Source organism: Erithacus rubecula (genome assembly GCF_903797595.1).
Source record: "Erithacus rubecula genome assembly, chromosome: 16".
In the NCBI taxonomy this organism is placed as follows: Eukaryota; Metazoa; Chordata; class Aves; order Passeriformes; family Muscicapidae; genus Erithacus; species Erithacus rubecula.
The window spans coordinates 14,428,679-14,448,500 of NC_136668.1; the positions used below are offsets into that span (position 1 = coordinate 14,428,679).

The following is a 19,822-nucleotide window of genomic DNA, read 5'->3' on the forward strand; positions in this document are numbered from 1 at the left end:
GACAAGACAAAAGGGATGTCCCACACACATAGCATGAGAGTTTCTCCCCCTTCCCCTTGACTCCAGGACTTCCCTCACTGAATGACTGGGGATACCCAGGGGTCCAAGGGCTGTTTCTGAGGGGTCACAGCCCTCTATGACTCCAAGAGAGGAGCATGAGGCTGTGGGCAGGGGGCACCTCCTGTCCCCACACCGAGGCAGAGGCCCTGGCACTGCCCAGGCTTGGCACAGCGAGTGAGGCTTCAGCCTGGTGCCAGCCTCAGCTCTGACTGATGTGCCATCATTTACCAGCAAAGAGCTCAGCTGTTACCCAGGCGGCATCAGCAGAGCAGTCACCCAGAAAAGCTTCTGTCAGAAGGAAATATGAGGGTAGAAAACAGCAGAGATCTCGCAGGCAAGGTCTCCATCACAGACAGGCTGTGCCCTGTGACCTGGCACGATGGTGCAGGTGGGGAGAAATCCCCACAGCCCTCCCTGGACAGTGGGAACAGGGCAGGGGAGGGGTCTGCTCGGGGCTGGTGGCGGTGGCAGGGAAGCAGCAGCGTCCCCCATGTCCCCATCGGAGCAGGGTCCCCGCTGTCACCTGTCCCCACCGTGGGGACGCAGCGCCCCCTGGTGCGGTGACAGTGCAGGACACGGGACAGAGAGCGGGGACAGCGGGGACAAACAAGAGGGACAATCCTCGACAGACCCCTCTGCCAGGGCCTTGCTGTGGCCAAGGGAAGGAGACAAGGGAAGGGAGAGCAGCTCAGCACCCTCCTTCTTCCCCTCCAAACAGCCACAGGCACCTTCATTAAAGAAGAGGATTTCTCAAAATTAGAAAAAGACACCACAAATATCTTTAAAAAAACCCCACCTGGGAAAATATCTGCCAGTTCAAACCCCCCCACCCTCCCCTCATTGACCCAGTGCAGGGAAGGGACATGGGATGTCTGGGAGGGGGAGAGGCAGGCTGTGCTCCCACAGCTGACCTTGCCACCAGGCTTTTGGGGGTAAGGGGACAGTCACATATCACTGCTGGGGAGCCTGGTCAAAGCAGAGCACTTCCTATGGGAGGCTCCTCAGCAGCCACCTTCAATGACTGATTTTCTTTGGCCACTTGCCTTGGGAGCAAGTCCCCCACACCCCAGCCCAGAGAGGTGGCAGAGGGGGCCCTGCCAGCACCCCCCATTCTCCCCAGAAAACAGCTGCCTGTTTATAAAAGCTCCCAAGAGCAGGACACAACTGAGCTGAGCCCGAGGTCACAGCCCTGCCAGGCCAGCAAGGAGATGAGCCAGCTCCTTGCCTCACCTATGCTATCTAAGCTCCCATCCCCAAGAACAGGCAGGTGTTGCCTCCTCAGGTGCAGCAGCTTCATCAGGAGTCGTTGGGGAGCCCAAAAAGTTTGACAGTGCCAGCCTCCCTGCTGCTGTCGTATTTGCCATCTTTGTCGTCACAGGCAAAGGCCAGCAGTGGCCTCTTCGGGTGCCAGGCCACTGTGAAGGTGGGGGACTCACACTGCACCTCCCAGAGCTTCTCTCCTGCATGGAAAAGGAGCCATGTCAGCCTGGAGAGCCTCCAGCCCCCTCTGCAGCTCATCTCCCCAGAGCTAAGCACCTGCTGCTTCCCCCAATAGGGAGGAGAGGCAGGCCCAACGCTGCTCCAGCGCCTTTTAGTCACCCAGTGACAAGGTACAGACATGACAGGCATGTCTGCCACAGACTACTGAGGCACAGGCTCCCCCTTATGGCATTCTGCTCTGCACAGGAAAGCTCTTTCTTAGCAGGCAGATTCTCCCTGTGTCCTCCCAGCAACACCAGCACTTCTTCATCCAATTCCCTCCTTGCTGTTCCCCGAAATAAAACCATTACCTGTCTCCACCTCAGCAATGTCAATGAAGTGATCTTCTGATGCAGAGGCCAGCATCTTCCCATCGTGGCTAAAGCTCAGTGTCCGCACGGGCCAGTCGAGCCTGCAGCAACCGAGGGGAGCAGACAGTGAGGCTCTGCCACCACAGCCACCAGAGAGGGGGGAAAACAATTCTGGGACAGCTCTACCTACCTGGAGAAGCACCTCACACACACCAGCTCATCCACATCCCAGAGGCTGACCAAGGCGTCAGCACTGCCTGTGGCAAAGTACTTCCCCATGGGATCAAACTTGATGCAGATGCAGTTGGAAGGATGGGCGTTGATGGACTGGATGGGCTTCAGCTCTGGGTAGCTGTGGAGGTGAAGGGAGAAGGCAGGGAGCAGTGAGAGAAGCACAGGGATTCCCTAGAGCAGGATAGGCATGAGGCACATCAGGACTGGAAGCAAACCCTGCCAAGGCAGAAGACACTGAGAGTCCAGTGAATGAGGTAAAGCATCAGGGACCATGTTGGGGAGCTGAGCCCAGACCACAACTGTGGCAACCTCAGCTCCAGGCAAGCTCATTCCTGTCAGAGGGCAAGGGATTGCTGGGATGTGGGGCTCAGGTTTCCCAAAAGCAGCAAAGGCACTTGCAAATGACTGCAGCCAGCCCAGCCACCTCGCCCACCAGCAGTCACAGGCACCTGCCTGAGGATGTTGATGCAGCCATTCCCATTGGTGAGGAAGAACATGTTGTTATCGTTGTTCCACGAGATCTCGTTCACCTCAAACTTGAACTGTTCCTCAGCTTTGGAGCGATGAGTCTTGGCATCAATGAAGGTGACCACATCATCCTTGTTCCCCACAGCAATGGTCTGTCCATCAGGGCTCCAGCAGATGTTGATGTTCTCACCTGAAGGGACAGAAAGGCAGCAGGTCCCACTTCCACTCCAAACGGTTCCCAAATGGGGAAGACTGCCAGTTCTTCAGTCTAACACACAAACCCTGCACAGTAGTTATCCAGTAAAACCAAACTTGTGAGAACTACAGCTTGGAAACAATATGCCACACCCCATTTCAGCCAAGATGGGACAACAGCAATCACCACACAAGATCAAGCCAGAGATCCTCTGAATCCAGTCATCTCTGAGATCCAGAAAAATCAGAAGCCAAAAATGAACACCTTTGAATAAAGGTAAGAATATGGCAGGTTACACAACCTTACAATGCCATTCCCAGCCTCAACAACTCAAAACTGGACATTTCCAAGAGCAAGGATGGTATTTGAGTCAAGCATCACATGAATTCAAATTGTTTTTCTGAATCCACGCAAACTTTTATTTCCACCATGGCTCTCTGTAAACATGCTTTTCCCCAGTCTGCAGCCTCACAGCCCACTGACTCCAGAGACAAGTACAAAGGACATTTTAACAGCCAGCACCGTATTTCAGTAGTTATACAAGTCCTGACCCTACAGTAAATCAGCTCTCACACAATGAATGCAATACCAATATAAAGCAGCTAGCAAAGATGTCCCAACCAGAAATAACTACAGGAAAGGTTCAAAGCCCTGTGCCACTGCAGATGGGTCCCACACAGCTGAGGTCCTGCTGGGAAGGCAGGGACTCACCTTTGGTGTTGACAGTGGCGATGCACTTGGTGGTGCGGACGTCCCAGATGCGGATGGTTTTGTCCCCTGACGCTGTGACAAAGAGGTCAGGGTTGCTGGGGTGCCAGCAGAGCTGATCCACGCTGTCCCCGTGGCCCCGGTAGTTGTTCTCCTTCACCTGGAGGGAGAGGGCAGACGATGTGAGGATGCGCCCAGCTCTGCTCCCACTCCCGCCCCCCATCCCAGCACGCCGCATCCCCGCTGGGACACAGCCACGTCCCGCCCACGGCCGGCTACACAGGGAATCCCGGCCCGGCACCGGCTCCATTCCCGGCCCGTGCTGTCCCTGGCGATGCTCCTGTCCCGGTGCACGCCGAGCACCCACCGCCAGGCGCGGTACCGACCACCGGCACACACTCCCGGTTCCGCACACCAGCCCAAGCCCCCGCGCCCGGGGTGCCCAAGGGCTCCCGGTACCGATCCGCACCACGCCGCGGGATCTCACCAGCCGGTCCTTCTCGAGCAGGAAGACGCTGGCGGTCTTGTCGAAGGAACCGGAGGCGAGGCGGCGGCCGCAGCAGCTCCAGGCTACCGAGTGCACCTTGGCGCCGTGCGCGGGGAACTCGCGGCTGCGCGTGTTGGCGCGGAACAGCTCCTGCATGGCCTGCACGTAGGGCGACACCGCCATGGCGGGGCCACCGCCACCGGCACCGCCGCCCCCGCGCGCGCCCCGCCCCGGCGCCGCGCCTGACGCCACTTCCGCCGCCCCCCCGCGCCCGGCTCGGGCCCACCGGTGGAGCGGAGCCGCCGCCCGCCGCCGACATGGATGTTAACGTGGTTCTCCTCAGCGATTCGGACTCGGAGGGCGCCCGCTCGCCGCCGCCCCAGCCCGGCCACTCCCGCGACCCGCTGCCCGCCCCCGTGAGTCCGTGGCTCCCGCCGGGCACGGCGCCCCTGCCCCACTCAAGATGGCGCCGCTGCCATGGCCGGCGGCGATGGGAGCCGCGCTCGCACAAGCGGCCTCTGGGGCAGTGAGGGGTGGGCATGTGCTCCCCGGTGCCGTCCCGCCCCAGCCGCCTCCTCAGGGACTTCCCACCCTGTTCCCAGCCGGGCTCGGGCCCCGCGGGCACCTCCCGCCAGCAGAGCCCCGTTCACACGCGTGCCCCCTCTGGAGTGCCCGCCTGCATGGCCGTGTACCCTCAGAAAGAGCCCGGTGCCTGCCATAGAGTGTGGCGGTGCCCTCGCTGCACCCCGAGAAGGGTCCGGCCGGTTGCGGTGGGGCGCTGCCGCCCCTCTCCCCGTGCCGGTGCCCGGCGGGTGCGGGGCCGGTGGGGCCGCGCGGCGGCGGTTCCGGCACGAGGCCCGGACCGCACCGGGGAACGGTCGGTCCCCGGCCCCGCACCGCTGTCCCGGGCCCTGAGTCCCGCACCTCCCGCCCTCCGCAGCTCCTCTTGCGTGCCGGAGCCCGCCGGGCTTTGCCAGCTCCTTGGGGAAGGCAGCAGGTCTGAGTTAGGGCGGAAAAAGTGGATTTAAATTGTCTGATAAACGTGTTCCATGCTTGCAGATACTGAGGGGGATTTTTTTCCAAAGAGCAAACAAGCTCTGCCCCCTCCTGGGCACACCAAAAGTTTGGGAAGTGCAGTGCCTGACCTGCTGCTGGTGCAGGCACAGCTGCCTGTTCCTGCTGCCCCTCGGTCCCTGCTTTGCCCAGCAAGGCCTGGGTGGGAGTTCCCCAAAGTCTCAGGGCCACAGATCTCTCATTGGTGCCACATTAAGAGGCAGCTTTGTTTCCTGCCACTCCTCCAGAGTGGGTAATGTACCACAGAAGAGGTGCCAGGGTTTGGATCCTGTGCTGTTCCTGCCAGTGTCTGGTACAGGAGAATTCCCTGTGCTTCCCTTGCCCTCCCTGGAGATGCCAGCAGGACTGGCATTTCCCTGAGCAGGCAGCCAGGTCTGCTTGGAGCCACGGCAGAAGAACATGAGCCCTGAGGGGAGTGAGGAAGAAGAGCCTGGGCTGGGCTCAGGCTCAGCTGTGTTGTCAGGAGAGGCTGATCCCTGAGCTCAGGGCCACACAACCCCTTGCACAGGCAGAAGGGTCTTTGCCCCTGTTTTTCTAGTCCAGTGCCCTTTTCCCTCTTGGACTGGGGCTTCAGGGCCACCACAGCAGAGACTCCTGGCAGGACAGGACATTGACACTGGTGCTCTGTCCCCACAGGCGATCATTGACCTGACCTGTGAGGATGTAAACACAGACCCAACGCCACCGAGCAGCCTCACCATCATCGACCTGACTGAGGACATGTGCAGCCTTCTCCACTCCACCCTTGGTGCTTCCCAGAACCCCAGAAACACAGGCCCAGCAGCACACACGTCCCATCCCCAGCTCTGCCCCACCGCAGGAAAAGAAATGCAGGCAGTGGCAGAGCTGAGCCCTGCACCAGCATCACACAGCACTCCTGTGAAGCTCAGTTCCACAACAGTCACAGAAGAAACCGAGGAGAACTGCAGCTGCCTTTCTCCTGCCTCTGGGCACCACAGCTGGAGCTCGGAGGATTCTGGTACTTCTGCCTTTAACAGCTTGGACTCACAGTCAGACTCAGACTGCCTGTCCCCATCTCCCCCCAGCCTGGACAGCAACAGCAGCAGAATAGCTGATGGCCCAGAGGAAGATCCCCCTCAGCCCTGCCAGGAAAGGAACCTCCCCCCAAGGTTGAGCCCTGCCCCGACCATTCCTGTAACACCAGAAAAGACCCAAAGATCTTTGCCAGAATCAAATTACTTCCCACCACACCAACCAATCCAGCAAGCCACCCCGGCCAGGACTGACACTGACAGCAAGGCCTGTCTGGACAAACTATACAATTTCAGCAGGAATGGAGTCCAACACTTCTTCCAAGGCACAGTACCCAACAGGGAAACACAGCAGGTAAACAGGGTTTGGAGCAGCCCCTGTGGCAGAGGATGGAGCAAAAGCAGCCCCTGCTCCCATTGTCCTTTGCCAGGCAGTCATGGGCTCTGGTTATTGCAGTTCCTTTCACAGTGGGTCCCACATCATAGCTGGGTTCCTCTGTGTCCAGGGAGCTTTCACCCATTGTCTTGTCTTGCACACAGCAGAAACCTGGGCTGATCCCCAGTGGGAAGCTGAGTATGGTGCACACCACCATGGAGGAGAGCAGCCTGGAAGGCACCTTGTATTTCCTGAATGAGTTTGTCTCATGCCAGCACCATCCCCCCAAAGAAATCATCTGTGACCTGATCAAACATCTGCTGTCAGACACCCATGAAGAGGAGATCCTGAGTGGCATCTACATAATGCTGATGAAAATCCAAATGTATGTGTTTCCCTTGTCCCAGGGCCCTGGGGCTGGCAAGGTGTTCCCAGGGGTCTGCTCAGCACAAGGGTTATTCTCTGTGGTGCTCACCACAAACAGGGAGTGATTTCCCCTATAATGCAGGATAATCCTCCTTCCAACACACACAGACTCCGGGCTGTCTGAGGGTGGGTCAGGGACAGTTTGTGACACAAGGGAGCCCTTGGGGACAGAAGAGTGTGTTTGCCTTACCCTGAAGCACAGGTCTCATTCTTCACTGCTGTGACATGACAGAAGTGCCTTCCCTGGGCTGCAGTAGTGGCTGGAGCAGCTCCCTCAGTTCCCTTCAGGCTTCCCACAGAGAGGTACGACATTTATTGAGGCCATGGGAGTATAACCCCTGTCAGTGCTTCCAAAAATTAATGTCTATGGAGAGGGGAAGGGGTGAGGGCAGAGATGGAGAGGAGAAGGCAGGGGAGGCACCTGAGAGAGTGGGAATGGGAGTGGCTGGGGAAGGGCTAAGGGGATCCAAGCAGATGGTCAGGCAGTTCAGCACAAATGGACATGGTTGTCCTTGCAGGCTCCATCCAGCCAACATCACCACGGTGGGATGGGACTGGACACTGCTGAGATTCATCATGGACAACCAGGTACTCAGCACTGTGTGTGTCACATGGGGCAGGGATCATCCAACACACTGCCTGAGGGTGAGCATTGCCTAAATTCTTCCTGCGGCTGTGCTCTGCTGCAGAGCTGGCCAGTGCAACAGCAAGTGCCAGCTGGGAATCCCACATTTATCCACAGAGTTCCCTTAACCCTCTGCACAGTTTTAGGTGGGTTGTCCCACTGAAGAAGATACAGCAACAAGATAAGCCCTCTCTGGGTCACAGCAATAGTGCAATGCCCCTCAGGGTCTTGCTGAGTCAGGCAGCTCCTCCCACAAATACTCCTCAGTATGTACAGCTTCCCTGGTGTTCTAAGCCCATGGTCCCACCAGACTCTCATACTTTCCATCTGCCCCCAGGAGAAGCCCCCTGGCCAGCTCCTCTTCCTGCAGTACGTGGTACAGACCCTGGAGGATGACTTCCAGCACAATCTGAAGTCAAACCAGCTGCAGAAGTCAATTGCCAAGGGAGTGCTTTCATGTGACTTGTGCTTCAGCAATGTCAAGTAAGGGACACCTCCTCCTCATTCTCTAACTATAAGCTTCAGCAGGGGCACAGGGAATACATGTCGAGACTGCAGTCAAACTTTAAGACTTCCCAAGAAGCAGATGTGGGAGACAAAGGGAAGTGTAGGGCCAACTAGAGGTGCTAGGAAAAGATGTACGAAAGTAAACCACTTAGAGATGATGCAAGGTCTTTCCAGTCAGGATAGAGTAGGCTTTTCCCATGGATGAGGTCAGATTTGCATTGCTCAGAACAGGACTGAGAAGGAGGCAGTCCTGTAGGCAAGTGTACAAATCAAGAGAGCTCCTCTGTTCAGCTGCTCAACACAGCCACTCCCTTAACCTGTCCAAAGTAGGTGGAACATACTCTTCATTCTCAGGGCCTTTCTTCAAGTTCCAAGTAGATCTAGAGGTCAGAACACAGCAAAACAAGGCACATCTCCAATAAAATTCTTATTTCTGTCCCAGGGAAGTGGTCAAGTGGTTGGTGGCAGCAGTTACTGGAGTCGGGTTCTCCCAGCCCTGGGACCAGCTGCAAGAAGCCAGGGCTGAACACAGCTCATCCTCATCAAGGCTGGCCAGCACTCAGGCAGCTCAGACAGCTTTCTTTGCCCAAAAGTAAGCTTCAGAATTCCATGCTCCCTGCTGGCATTATCATGGTCCCAAGTCAGGCAGAAGACAGAGTATCGCTCACTGTCAGTTCAGGGAAGCCAGGCTGTTCCCTGTGACCAGCTTTGCTGATTTCTTCTTTGGGTTAAAGACTTGGTGAGCAAAAGACTCTCACCAGGTAAGAAACTGGCTCAGTGCCATCCTCTTGCATGCAGTGTAAGGCTGGAGCTCATGGCCCACAGCTCAGGCAGCCCCATGCTGCTCCAATGCTCAGAAGAGCCACTGAGACATCCCAGGGGTCAGTCTGGAGCTTTGCTTGCAGAAGCTTCAGATTCAGAAACCAGAGACACCAAGCCTGGCCCACCTCATTCCCATGCCACTCACTGCATGAGGCTGAAGTAGGGGCCATCCCCAAGGCTTTGCTTGGCAAGCTGAGGGGCAGAGTGTCCCTGCTGACTGTCCCTCTCACCCAGGGCCATGCTCCTGCTCCAGAGGATGTTGTCCATGGCAGTGGAAGTGGACAGATCTCCCACCTGCAGCTCCCGCAAGATTGCAGACGACGTATTCCCGTTCGTACTGAATATCCCCCTGAGGAGCCAAAGGTGAGAGAAGCATGTGCAAGGCAGCATTTACCTGCATGAACAATGGTCTTATTCCCAATTTACATCCAAGTCAGGATGCAGAAAGTTCTACAGGGTATAGAAGGACAGGCCAGCCAGCAAGAGCATGGCTGTGTCCCCCACGGAGATACAACATCATCAGCTGAGCATGTGCAGGGTTGCTGGAAACACACCCAGGTGCTATGCTGCTGAGGATAGTCAGTTGTCTTACTTAATAAAGCTGTAACCTTCAAACTGTAAAGAGGGTCTGAAAAGCAGCACTGTGCATCAGGACAGCCAAGCACTGGCAAAGACTGATTTCAATGGGTGAAAATATGACGTGGTTCCTACAGCTTTACCTTGACATCCTTTGTTTGCTTCTTTAAGAAATGCAAATTTAAAGCCAAAGCACAAGGGCATGACTGGCTCTGGGGTAAGCAAGAGATCACTAGGCCCCCAAGCATTTCAAACCCATGTTTCAGTGACCAGCAAGCAGCCCTTCACATCCTTTTAGCAGAACTCTGAGCACACAGCAGGTATAACCAAGCCAAACTGACTCTAACTAAGCTGTCACTTTGCCTAGGACAGATACAAACCCATTTACCCCTGACCCCATGGCAGGTACCCTTGCTTGGCTGGGATCCCTGCAAGTCAGCTGGAATGAGCCATTGCCACACAAGCTGCTGGGCAGGGTAAAGCAGCTCAGTTTACTTTAGAGATTGTACTCACTTCCAGCTGCTGCAGATCACACCTAAGGACAAAAACACGGCTGTGGCCAAGCTGCAAACAAAGGTCTCACCACATCTAGTGGTCTTCCTTCCACAACATGGCTGGGTAGCTCCTGCAGTCACCCCACATCTGCACTAGGTCAGCAGCACAAGAGGAGCATGCTGGAACAGTTGTCTCTCATCAGGCTGTGCTTTCTCATCCAAAGTAAATTCCTTCTGTGTTCCAGGGAAGCTTTATTAAACACTATGGAGAGCCAGCTCCTGCGCTGCAGACTGCTAGAGCTATTATTCCAGCACAGTTGTGATGTGCCCACAACCTCATCCATGTCTCTGGACAAGATCCTTTATTTCCTGAGCCACTCCTCTGTGCTGCCACAATTCCAGGTATCCAGTCCAACCTCTCCTTTGACTCATTTTCCTCTGAGAAAACTTCTACCAACCAAATACTGTCTCCTGTCCTAGGATGAAACAGCAACATGGCAAAGGTGGGACGAGATGCTGCAGTACTTGAGCTTGCTGCTGCTGAGTTACCAAAGTGTAAAACTGGGTAAGTAGTATTTGTTCTGGCCCTAACAGTCTCATCAAGGGCCTCCAGTAGAACAGCCAAATTCCTTTTCCTCCTCACATCACACTTGGACTCATGGCCACTGAACGTTAGAAAGACAGTGTGCCTCCAACCATGACAGCAACTATTCCCAGCAATCAAAGAAGGGATGCTGCATCAGTCAGAGCACCCACCTTGCTTTGCCAAGTTTAGTCCCTGCAAAAGAGCCTTCTTCCTAAAGGGAGAAAGCACTTCCCAGCACTGGAAAGTAAAAACAAGAGGGTGCTTTGTATGCACTGTTGTCTAAGTTGCTGTACAGTGAGTGGAAGAACAGGGTGGTTTAGGAAGAAAAGCAGAAGGCAAAGGGATCACAGAATATCCCAAGTTGGAAGAGAGACACAAGAAACTTTGAGTTCCACTCCTATCCCTGCACAGACACCCCATAATCCCACCCTGTGCCTGAGAGAGTTGTCCAAACACTCCTGGAGCTCTGGCAGCTTTGGAGCCATGACCATTCCCTTGGGAGCCTATTCAGTGCCCAACCACCCTGTGGAAGAAAAACCTTTTTCCTAATAGCAAACCTAAATCTCCCTTGGCACATCTCCAGTCATTCCCTCAGGTCCTGTACTGTCCTACAGAGCAGAAATAGGAGTTGCCCCTCCTGAGGAAGCTTTAGCTCCCAGTGGGGTCTGATCTGTCTCCTCAAAGCTGAACACACCAAGTGACCTAAGCCACTCCTCATGTGGCTTCCCCTCTAGACCCCTCACCATGTCTGAAACCCTCCTTTGGGGAAGCCAGGACACTTGCAGCACTTAGTAAACTGTGCTGGGAGAACCACCCACAGCAGTCATGGAAAGAGCAGCAATTCTGACCCCAAGAGAGTAGCACAGTCACAAAACACTCTGTAAAACTCTGTATTTGCCCAGAATTCTCTTCCAACTTCAGGTGCTTTAGCCCAGGGTTAAGGTTGTCATGAATGAATGCAGAGGAATCCACCATCATATCTGCAAAGTCTCACTCTCCCTAAAGCCCTAGACAATCACTGTTGTTGGGCTTTTTGGAAACCCTTGTGTAGCTCCCATTTTGCATTCACACAGAAGATAAGGATTATACAAGACTTGTCCCTTCCCTATTCCCTGGGCTCTCTCCACATATAAGTCTTGTGCAGAACCACTGAGAATAACAAGAGGATCCACCCCATTTCCAGCACTGCCTGTGGCACACTGGGATCCATCCCAGCAGCTCAGGCAGCCCTTTGGCTGTTGCCTCTCCAACCAGCCTTTCCTCTTGCAGAGCACCTGCGGACCTCTATCAGTAACAGGATGGATTTGATTGCTCAGAAAGCCAAGCCCAGGCTCCAGGAGAGTGATGACATCAGCCAGCTGGATATTCAGCTGAAGATGAATGACTTCATCAGCAGAATGCAGGAGACCCTGGAGCAGCCTTTTCCCCCACAAATCCAGGAGAAATTGTTCATGCTGCAGGAATTGTTCTATGTTGTCACTGCTGCCTGATGGAGACAGCCACTGCAGCAAGGGGAACAAAACTTTATGTTCTCAACAGAGAACTCCCACATCTCATGCTGCAATCTCAGCATCATGGGGGTTGCTTTATACACTTCTTTTGAAAGGTATTTGGTTTACATTGTCTCAGAATTTCTGTTCAAGTTTGCCTCCTTGTGCAGTTTTACAAAGCACTTTGTACACTTTAAAAAAATGAGTTATTTTAATGTTTGCCTAAGAGTGTTTTGTCTTGGTTCCAGCACTGGCCAAAGGAAGTCCAGAGCTCTGTCAGATGACACCACAAGGCCATGCTTTGACCCCAGCCTTTCCAATCTGAGATTCACCTGTGCAGTCAGAACCACAGCAGCTGCCTGTACCTCAGTACCTGAATCTGTTCCATGACTTTTAGCTCAGCATTCAGAGCTCAGACTTCCCCAGCCCAGGTGAACTATGTGCTCCATCAGCAGTCCTTTAAAGGCAGCTAAAAGCACTGCAACAACACCAAACCACAGCTTCCCAGAGGGGAAGTGGGCACCTCTAGGGAAACACCAGCCTAGTTCCCACACTTGTGCCCACCTCCGTAGTACAGGTGGAAACACAGCATGTGTGCAACAAGAGGCAAAATCTCTGGAACATGGATTTGGATTGGTCAAGAAAACACAGACTTCATGATTTATTTCATCTGCACATGCCCTAAAACAGAATTGAGCCTGCCTCTAAATCCAGTCTCCCTGTGAAAGGGGAATTTGTAGGCAAATATTTAATCTTAGTGAGGTGCTGCCAGAGCCTTATCCACCAGAACGTTGACCTCACACTCACTGGACAGCCCCAGATTTCTCCCACAGATGTTCTGCCAGCACTAACACACACTGTGTACCTCAATTCCACAAGGATTTTATTGTCCTGTAACAAACAAAACAAAAACATACACACATTAGATGTGAATACAGTCAGCAAATAAATTAATGTCAAATGAGAGCCTGATTGCCAAGGTGCAAATGAGTGATGACAGAACTGCTGGTTTGAGTGGGGGAGTTTCACACAACACATCACTGTCAGTGCTGCTGAAGCTTGAGAGAAAGCAATGCTACAAAATGTGCTGCTTCAGAGGGGCCAGCAGCCAGCCAAGGAGCCAACCTGTCTCAGCCTCCAGGGAGGGTGTTTGGTTTAAGAAGGCAGAAACCCTGGAGTCCAACAATTACCACCTGCTAAGTAACCTCTGTATAATGTCCTGGCAGCAGAGAAGGTTCCACTTCCAGATGCAAGGCTGCTGCTGGCTGAAGGACTCTGCACAATGGTGAGATGAAGAGCAGACCTGAGGAGACCCATTTGCCACAGTACAGGTGAGGATTACAGAGCAATGCTGCCTATCACACTTAAGGGATTACATGGTAGCCAGGGGTTCTTTCCACTTTTCCTGAAAGCCAGTGTTAGCTGTTCCCAGGAACTAGTTCAGACTAGGTCAAGGATCACATCCAGCTGTACCTTAGCAGGGAGCAATGTTCAGCCTTGGTCTGCCCTCAGTCCTCCTCCAGCCCTGTAAAACACACTTAATGCTGATAAAACAAAATGCCCTGTCTGAGAAGTGTTTCCCATTCTAATACATTTTACACAATTCTGGGGAAAAGAAAGAGCAAAAACAAATCAAGCAGCATCCAGAGTGCCAGAACACCTGGAAATCTGTTGTCTGGAATGCAGGACACCAGCTTTGGTTACTTCCACCTTCTTAGAGGAACATGAAGAGTTGGAAAGAATTCTTCCTCATTACTTCCAAGATCCCATTAGATTTTGCTCCCTGCCTTTCCAATGAGAACATTTTAGAATGGTCACTAGTCCCTTTTCCCTTTAAAAAAAACATTCCAAGAACAAAAAGCATGGTCACACTTGATAGTGAGGGAATGTCACATTTATACTGACCCACCACACACCCCATCTTCCTTCTGGCAGTTAATGGTCCAGTTTTCAGTCCTTGTTCACATCATTTTCTGCTTGATCTCCTGACAGAACCAGTCCTCCTGTGGGTCCTTCAGCACCAAGCAGGACAAGACAGCCAGATTCCAGGCATACAAGGCAGGTGCTCACACACCACATTGAATCCTGTCCAAAAAAAACATGGCTCAGGGTTTCACTGTGGTGTGGTGTACTGGGAAGCACATCCAGAGCAGCCTGGCAGCCCAAACCAGTGCAGTGGACATGGTGGTTTACACTGGTTTAGGACTGGTGGAAGAGTTTTTCCAAGACTGGCTTTAGCAGAACAATAATGACTGTTTCTTTTTCTGAGATGAAGAGCTGGAAAAGGAAACTTTCCTACTTTACTTCAGCACATGGGACAGGGAAGCAGAGCCTAAGACATCCTGTAGCCTGCTAAAGACACTGGAAGCTTTCCTCTAGAACCCAGTGGGAGTGAGCACGTTCAGATCCCGAGGTTTGATATTGTGGGAACGTGGAGATTGTTTCCTCCCATCTGTGCCTGGAATGTCCATTTTGGGTGGCTTGAAGGTGACTGGATCCTCTGTCATCCTTGTAGCCTGAGCACGCATCAGCTCCATTGGGGAAGGCTTCTGGGCACCCTTATAGGACTGAATGGTAAATCCTCCTGATGAAAAAAAAAAAATCACAGTAAAAACCAGGAAAACCAGTCAAATCCTTTTCCTACTGCTGCCAGGAGTGAGCAGTGTCACTGACACTCAGCACCACAGACAGGCTATGCAAATTCCAGGAGCTTCATGTCATCTGAAGCCTATTTCACATCTGGGGCTGGAACTTCCAGTCCTGGTTGCATCCACATCAGAGAAAGAGTAAAAAGCTGTCACCTTCACACCCTGCCTTCCCATTGCATATCATTGCAAGTTATTACTACTTCCAGATCCCTGGCACAAGTTTTACCTAACTGCTCTATATTTAGGCACAGAAATTATATGACTAAGATTCCCAAGGTGGTCCTGGAGAGTAACAAGGCAAGCAGGACAAGATGCCACAAAGAGCCACCAAGTCTGTTGTGTGACAACCCCTCACCTTGTTCTTGCCAAGGCAGATTTTGCAAGGACATACCTGCATCACTGGCTGATTTCTGGAGAGCTCTGGGTCCAAAAAAGCTCCATCTTTCAGATGGCAATCTGTCCCCACCACCTTCCATAGCAAAGTCTGAGCCAGTGATAGAAGAGGATCCCTGACCAAACCAACTCCTAAGGAAAAAAAAGTAGCCAAGATGTTTAAAACAAGAGAACAAATACTTCAAGTGCCCCCACTAAGCCAGCAACTTTCATGCAGTTAAAAGGGGCAGTTTAAGAAATTATAATAGGTTTGTTACCACCCAAGATAAGATATGCTTATTCAAGTTCCACAGGATTCCAACATTTGGGTCTATCCAACACTAATCTTCACCAGGCTCTAATTTCCACCCTGTACAGTCCCTTACAGGATAAGAAGATTATTTGTAGCAGCTCCCACCTCAACAGCCTGTAGGAAACCAAAGGAGGCAGAGTACCTGTTTTTATGCCTGGGGGAGGAGTGGGGGGTGCTGCTTGGAGTGGACTGAGCTGAAGAATTCTGTTTGTCATCTTTTGTTGTCTCTCCATTCTGCATTTTTAGGTTCTGTCAGGAGAGGCAAGAAAAACAGAAGCATCACAGCTTAAATACAGGACATAAGGAACAACATTCAGTTTTATTGTCAAAACCAGACAACTATTTCTATCACAGGTGATAAAGTGTAAGTGCCACCACACCTGAAGTTGTATCCAGTATTACAATACCTGCATACACCCCGTTAAGTTTCTCTCCACATCAAATATAAGCATTTTGAAAATACACTTCAGGTTACAGGAAGGAATACCAGCACTCATAGGGAGGCAGCAGAACTCACTTCTGCTACCTGGTAACTGGTCTAAATACCACAGCACCCATTTATCTCCAGCAATTTTGAGAGCAACAAAGCCTTCAGTCCCACCAGTTCTCTAATGAGGGTGAGACCAGTTCTCACAGAAGGTACAAGGTCAGGAATATCAGACCCTGTGAAGCAGTTAGTGTACATCAGGATGGAAACACTTCTCTGGAACAGAAACAAACCTGGGCACAAAATAAACAGGAACTGGGTGTATGCAAAGTATGTTATTACATAAGCTAGACAGTACAAACTGAACTTTGAAGAAGTCATTTGAAGGGCAGTTACAGTTCAAACACAAAATACACAGGGTACCTTGTGATGTTTCCTGTGGCTGTTCAAGCCACACTAATGCAATTCATCGACGCAGTTATTGAAACTTTGGCCTCATGGGAGGACACTGGAAGAGTTGACTATTAAACTGCAAAATCTTTCTTAAGAGCTCAGTAGCCCACAGTAACATGTTCATTCGAGATCTTTGCTTTCAGTAAGACACATCTGGTAACTTCCACAATGGAAATGGACAGTTTACAAGTTCTCTTTGGACACATAGTTGCAGAAATCAACTGCAGGGCACCATTCAAAAGTACAGCAAGAAATTAGATTGTGTAGAGCTATCCCCACTTTGAAAGACAACTGTCATACTTTGATAGGACAGTGAAGCATGACAGGTTTCAGAAAAAAAAAGCTGTTTCAAAACTACAAAGGCTATGTTAACTTAAAAATAAAAGTGGGTAAACTTTCCTACACAATGAGCTAAAAGCCTTCAGGGGAAGCAGCTTAAGAAAAGTCCTGGAACATGCTCCAAACATTTAGTCACCAGGTAAATATTAAACTAGACACATTCTACATAGAGAAATCCAATGGAAAACAAGCCTTACATGGAGTGCCTCAGCCACTCGGTGGTACTTGGTCTCCTCAGTGGTGAGGCCCTTGTGGGGTGTGTAACCAGCTTCCCTCAGCCCTGCCTGCTGCTCAAAGCGCTGGATGCTCTCCTGGGTCTGCTCTGGAACACACAAGAGCACAGACTCACACACAAAGCACCACAAGCAGCTCCAGCAATTGAACACAAACCCATTTTTTCGTCACTCACATTGTAACAAGCTGAGGCAGAAATATGAACCTGGTGAGATATTTTGACTTGATAACTACCCTGAGACATAGGGCTGTCAGATGAGCAGTGATTTTGCCCAAATCACCAGATATATCATAAATGCAACACTTGTAATTAAACCCACCTCATCCCAGACACTGCATCATCCTGCTCACAACTTCATAAATCTAGGAGAACCCAATAACTTAGACACTTTAAGTGGCCCATTGCATTCAAGGCAGCATCACAGATCATGTTCTAAAAACTCCCAGTGATTTTAGATCAGGTAAAATAAGCTACTTCAGCCAGACACAGAGCCAGCATCTAATACACTGATATCAACTTCAGTTCTGAAAAACAAAAGCACTTTCTCCAAATCCCAGTGTAAGAGGGTCACTCCCTAATGGAACGAGGAAAAAAGTCAAAAGGAATCAAGAGCACAAAAAGGTTAGTGGAAAAGCCCATTGTCTTATTTAAAACAGATAACACTTCCCATCTTAAAGTTATTTTCAGATCCCTGTTATTTGTAGCTGCTGAAAGAAGAGGCAGCAGACAGATGAACACAGAAATAACTCCTCTTATTGCGAAAGGGCACATCATCTCTGCAAACAAAACTGACCCAATTTTATTTTAAAGCATTGTGATCTACGTTTTGAGGTGTTGCAGTTAGCAAGGCAGCTGCTGCTATTAACAACAAAATTGCCAGCAAGTGCTCCATTAGCACAGTGTGTCAGCTCTCCTCACTGCTTGGGTTAATGGTAGAGCTCTGCCTGTCATTCAGAAATAAATAGCAAGTTAATAAACAAACAGAGCAGCAGCAGCCTCTGTACTCCAACAACATGGACTGCAGTGTCCTGCTAGCAAACAACAAACTCTGCACTCCTCCCCCTGCCCCTGGAAACACAGAAGCACCACATGTGATCTATTCCTCAGATCCTTGCTTCCTTCTAGAAACATCCTCTGAAAAAAACAAACAGCAGCAGAGCAAAGCCAGTCTGAACCCAAGAGTTCTCCAGGAATTCCCCTGAGGCATCACCCAGCTGGAGCACCCTCAGTGCCCAACACACATGAGAGTGTGAGAGGAGTTCTTACTTGTGATGAGGGAGTTCATGATGACATGAGTGGCTTTGGCCTTCACCACAGGCACCTTGTTGACACTTTCTGTGGACGATGAAGGAGTTATGACAGGTTTCATGTTGGCATCCCCATCCTCATCCTGTGGGGAAGCAGCAGGGGATAGTTTGAGATGGGAAAGAACCTCAGCACCTGGCCTGTTAGGACATCTCTAAGTACACAAGTGAGACAAAATCATGCTGCTCTGGCAGCCAGCCTTTGTCCCATGGGAGAAATCCCTACACTGTGCTCACTGCAGCCCAGGAATGTTCAGAACCTTAAAATTCATAGCATTGAACAAGCAAAGTGCATCCAGCATTTGAAAACCTACCAGGGTCAGAGGAAACAAGTTGTTAGTGCAAGTACAAAAAGGTCAACAGGAAAGAAACCAGAACATCTGTTCTTCTCCTAAATGCAAACTGGACTTCAAGGTCAACTGGGCAAAAAACAGCAAGAGCAGCTTCCACAGGCAGCTCAAGCACCAGCTGTTCACAGAATGGCAGAGTAGAGCCTGGAGTGAACAACTTGTTTTCCCCTCATTCCTTATATATTTCATGTTCAGTGTGTCCAGTGGTCACAGTTCTACCAGTGTCCAGCAAAGAAACAGAAAATAAATTCTAGAAAACAAAATATCCAGTGAAACACTGACTTCCTCCTCAGAAAACAGGAGTTCCTTGACTGGAGAGATTACTTTTTGTACCAAACCACAACTTTCAGTTGCCTCCCACAAGAGATTTAAAAACCAAGGAGGTATAAAGCAGAGGTTAAGCTCAAAGGGATGCAGTCATATACTTCCATCCAACAACATTTCACTTAATTTCAAATTTAGAAAAAAGCCTCTAAATTTAAAAGGGCCAGTCCTGCACTCAAAGCACAGACTCTCAGAACAGTTTGGGTTGGAAAAGATCTTAAAGACCATTCCAGTTCCAATCCCCTGCCATGGCAGGGGGACACTTTCCACCAGAGCAGCTTGTTCAGAGCTCCCACCAGCCTGGCCTTGAACACTTCTAGGGATGGGGCAGCCACAGTTTCTCTGTGCAAACTGTGCCAGTGCCTCACCACCCTTATTATAAAGGACTTACATCCAACCTAAACCACTCTTATGCTCCAGTTTAATTACATCTGGTTGCTGAGGTTTTTTTAACCACAAACACGAGGGAGACGCTCAGCACACGCTTGTCCCATCCATACCTGCGTGTGCTCAGAGCAAGGCCAGGCAGCAGCGCCGGGCTCTGTCCCCAGCCCCTCCCGAGGGTCCTGCGGCGAGGACAGGGGCAGTGCCAGCCAGGCAGGAGGGGTGTGAGGACGGGGGGATGCCAGGAGAGGGGTGCCAGAGCTGCGGGCTACCCAAGGACACCGGGCCGGTACCTTCGAGAGCTCCTGGTACTTGCGCTCGGGGATGACCGGCTGCTTCCAGAGCACGCTGGCGCACAGATCGGCGGGCGGCGGCGTCATGGGCGCCGTGTCCTCCAGGGCATCATCGTAGCTGAAGGCGCGGCGCGGAACGCCGAGGGGCAGCGACATCCTGCCCGAGCGGGCCCCGCCGCCCGGCTCCAGCGCTGCGGAGAGAGCGCAGCGCTCAGCCCCAACGCCCAGCCCGACCCAGCCCGGCGGGGAGCGCGGGGGGAACCTTACCGGGAGCGTCGGGCTGCCCTGAGCTCATGGCCGCGGCTCAGCGGGGCACGGCGAGCGGCAGCAGGGCCAGGCCCGGAGCGGCCATAGCGGAACCACCGGGAGCCGCCACAGCCGGGGGCTATTTACGGCTGCGGGGGCGCTCTTATAGGGGCGCGGTCTCGCGAGATGTGGCAGCTTCACGCGCGGCTCGCTGGGAGGTGTA

General features: G+C 52.0%; 3 protein-coding genes across 5 annotated transcripts; 1 reads left to right on the top strand and 2 right to left on the bottom strand.

Moving 5' to 3' along the window:
- Positions 1–789: 789 nt before the first annotated feature.
- Positions 790–4,699, bottom strand: THOC3 (THO complex subunit 3). Of its 2 annotated transcripts, XM_079320056.1 has the most exons (7): positions 4,636–4,699; positions 3,944–4,102; positions 3,460–3,616; positions 2,538–2,742; positions 2,041–2,202; positions 1,851–1,951; positions 1,211–1,520 (listed from the first exon to the last, which is right to left on the bottom strand). In XM_079320056.1, exons 1-7 carry the CDS (start codon positions 4,660–4,662, stop codon positions 1,357–1,359), a joined length of 975 nt encoding a protein of 324 aa, XP_079176182.1. In that variant the 5' UTR covers positions 4,663–4,699; the 3' UTR covers positions 1,211–1,356. The 2 variants fall into 2 exon arrangements, with proteins under 2 accessions (XP_079176183.1, XP_079176182.1); XM_079320057.1 differs by lacking the exon at positions 4,636–4,699 and having other exon boundaries at positions 790–1,520; positions 3,944–4,190.
- SIMC1 (SUMO interacting motifs containing 1) lies at positions 4,139–12,126 on the top strand. 2 transcript variants are annotated; one of them, XM_079320051.1, is made up of 10 exons: positions 4,139–4,359; positions 5,654–6,364; positions 6,550–6,770; positions 7,330–7,399; positions 7,774–7,919; positions 8,386–8,535; positions 9,000–9,128; positions 10,081–10,237; positions 10,316–10,400; positions 11,691–12,126. In XM_079320051.1, the coding sequence occupies exons 1-10, from the start codon at positions 4,261–4,263 to the stop codon at positions 11,909–11,911; spliced, it is 1,989 nt and encodes a 662-aa protein (XP_079176177.1). In that variant the 5' UTR covers positions 4,139–4,260; the 3' UTR covers positions 11,912–12,126. The 2 variants fall into 2 exon arrangements, with proteins under 2 accessions (XP_079176177.1, XP_079176178.1); XM_079320052.1 differs by lacking the exon at positions 8,386–8,535.
- A 647-nt stretch (positions 12,127–12,773) lies between these two features.
- Positions 12,774–19,786, bottom strand: KIAA1191. The gene is made up of 7 exons (XM_079320058.1): positions 19,621–19,786; positions 19,354–19,544; positions 17,965–18,088; positions 16,661–16,785; positions 15,387–15,493; positions 14,951–15,084; positions 12,774–14,495 (listed from the first exon to the last, which is right to left on the bottom strand). Exons 1-7 carry the CDS (start codon positions 19,646–19,648, stop codon positions 14,287–14,289), a joined length of 918 nt encoding a protein of 305 aa, XP_079176184.1. The 5' UTR covers positions 19,649–19,786; the 3' UTR covers positions 12,774–14,286.
- Between the last annotated feature and the right edge of the window lie 36 nt (positions 19,787–19,822).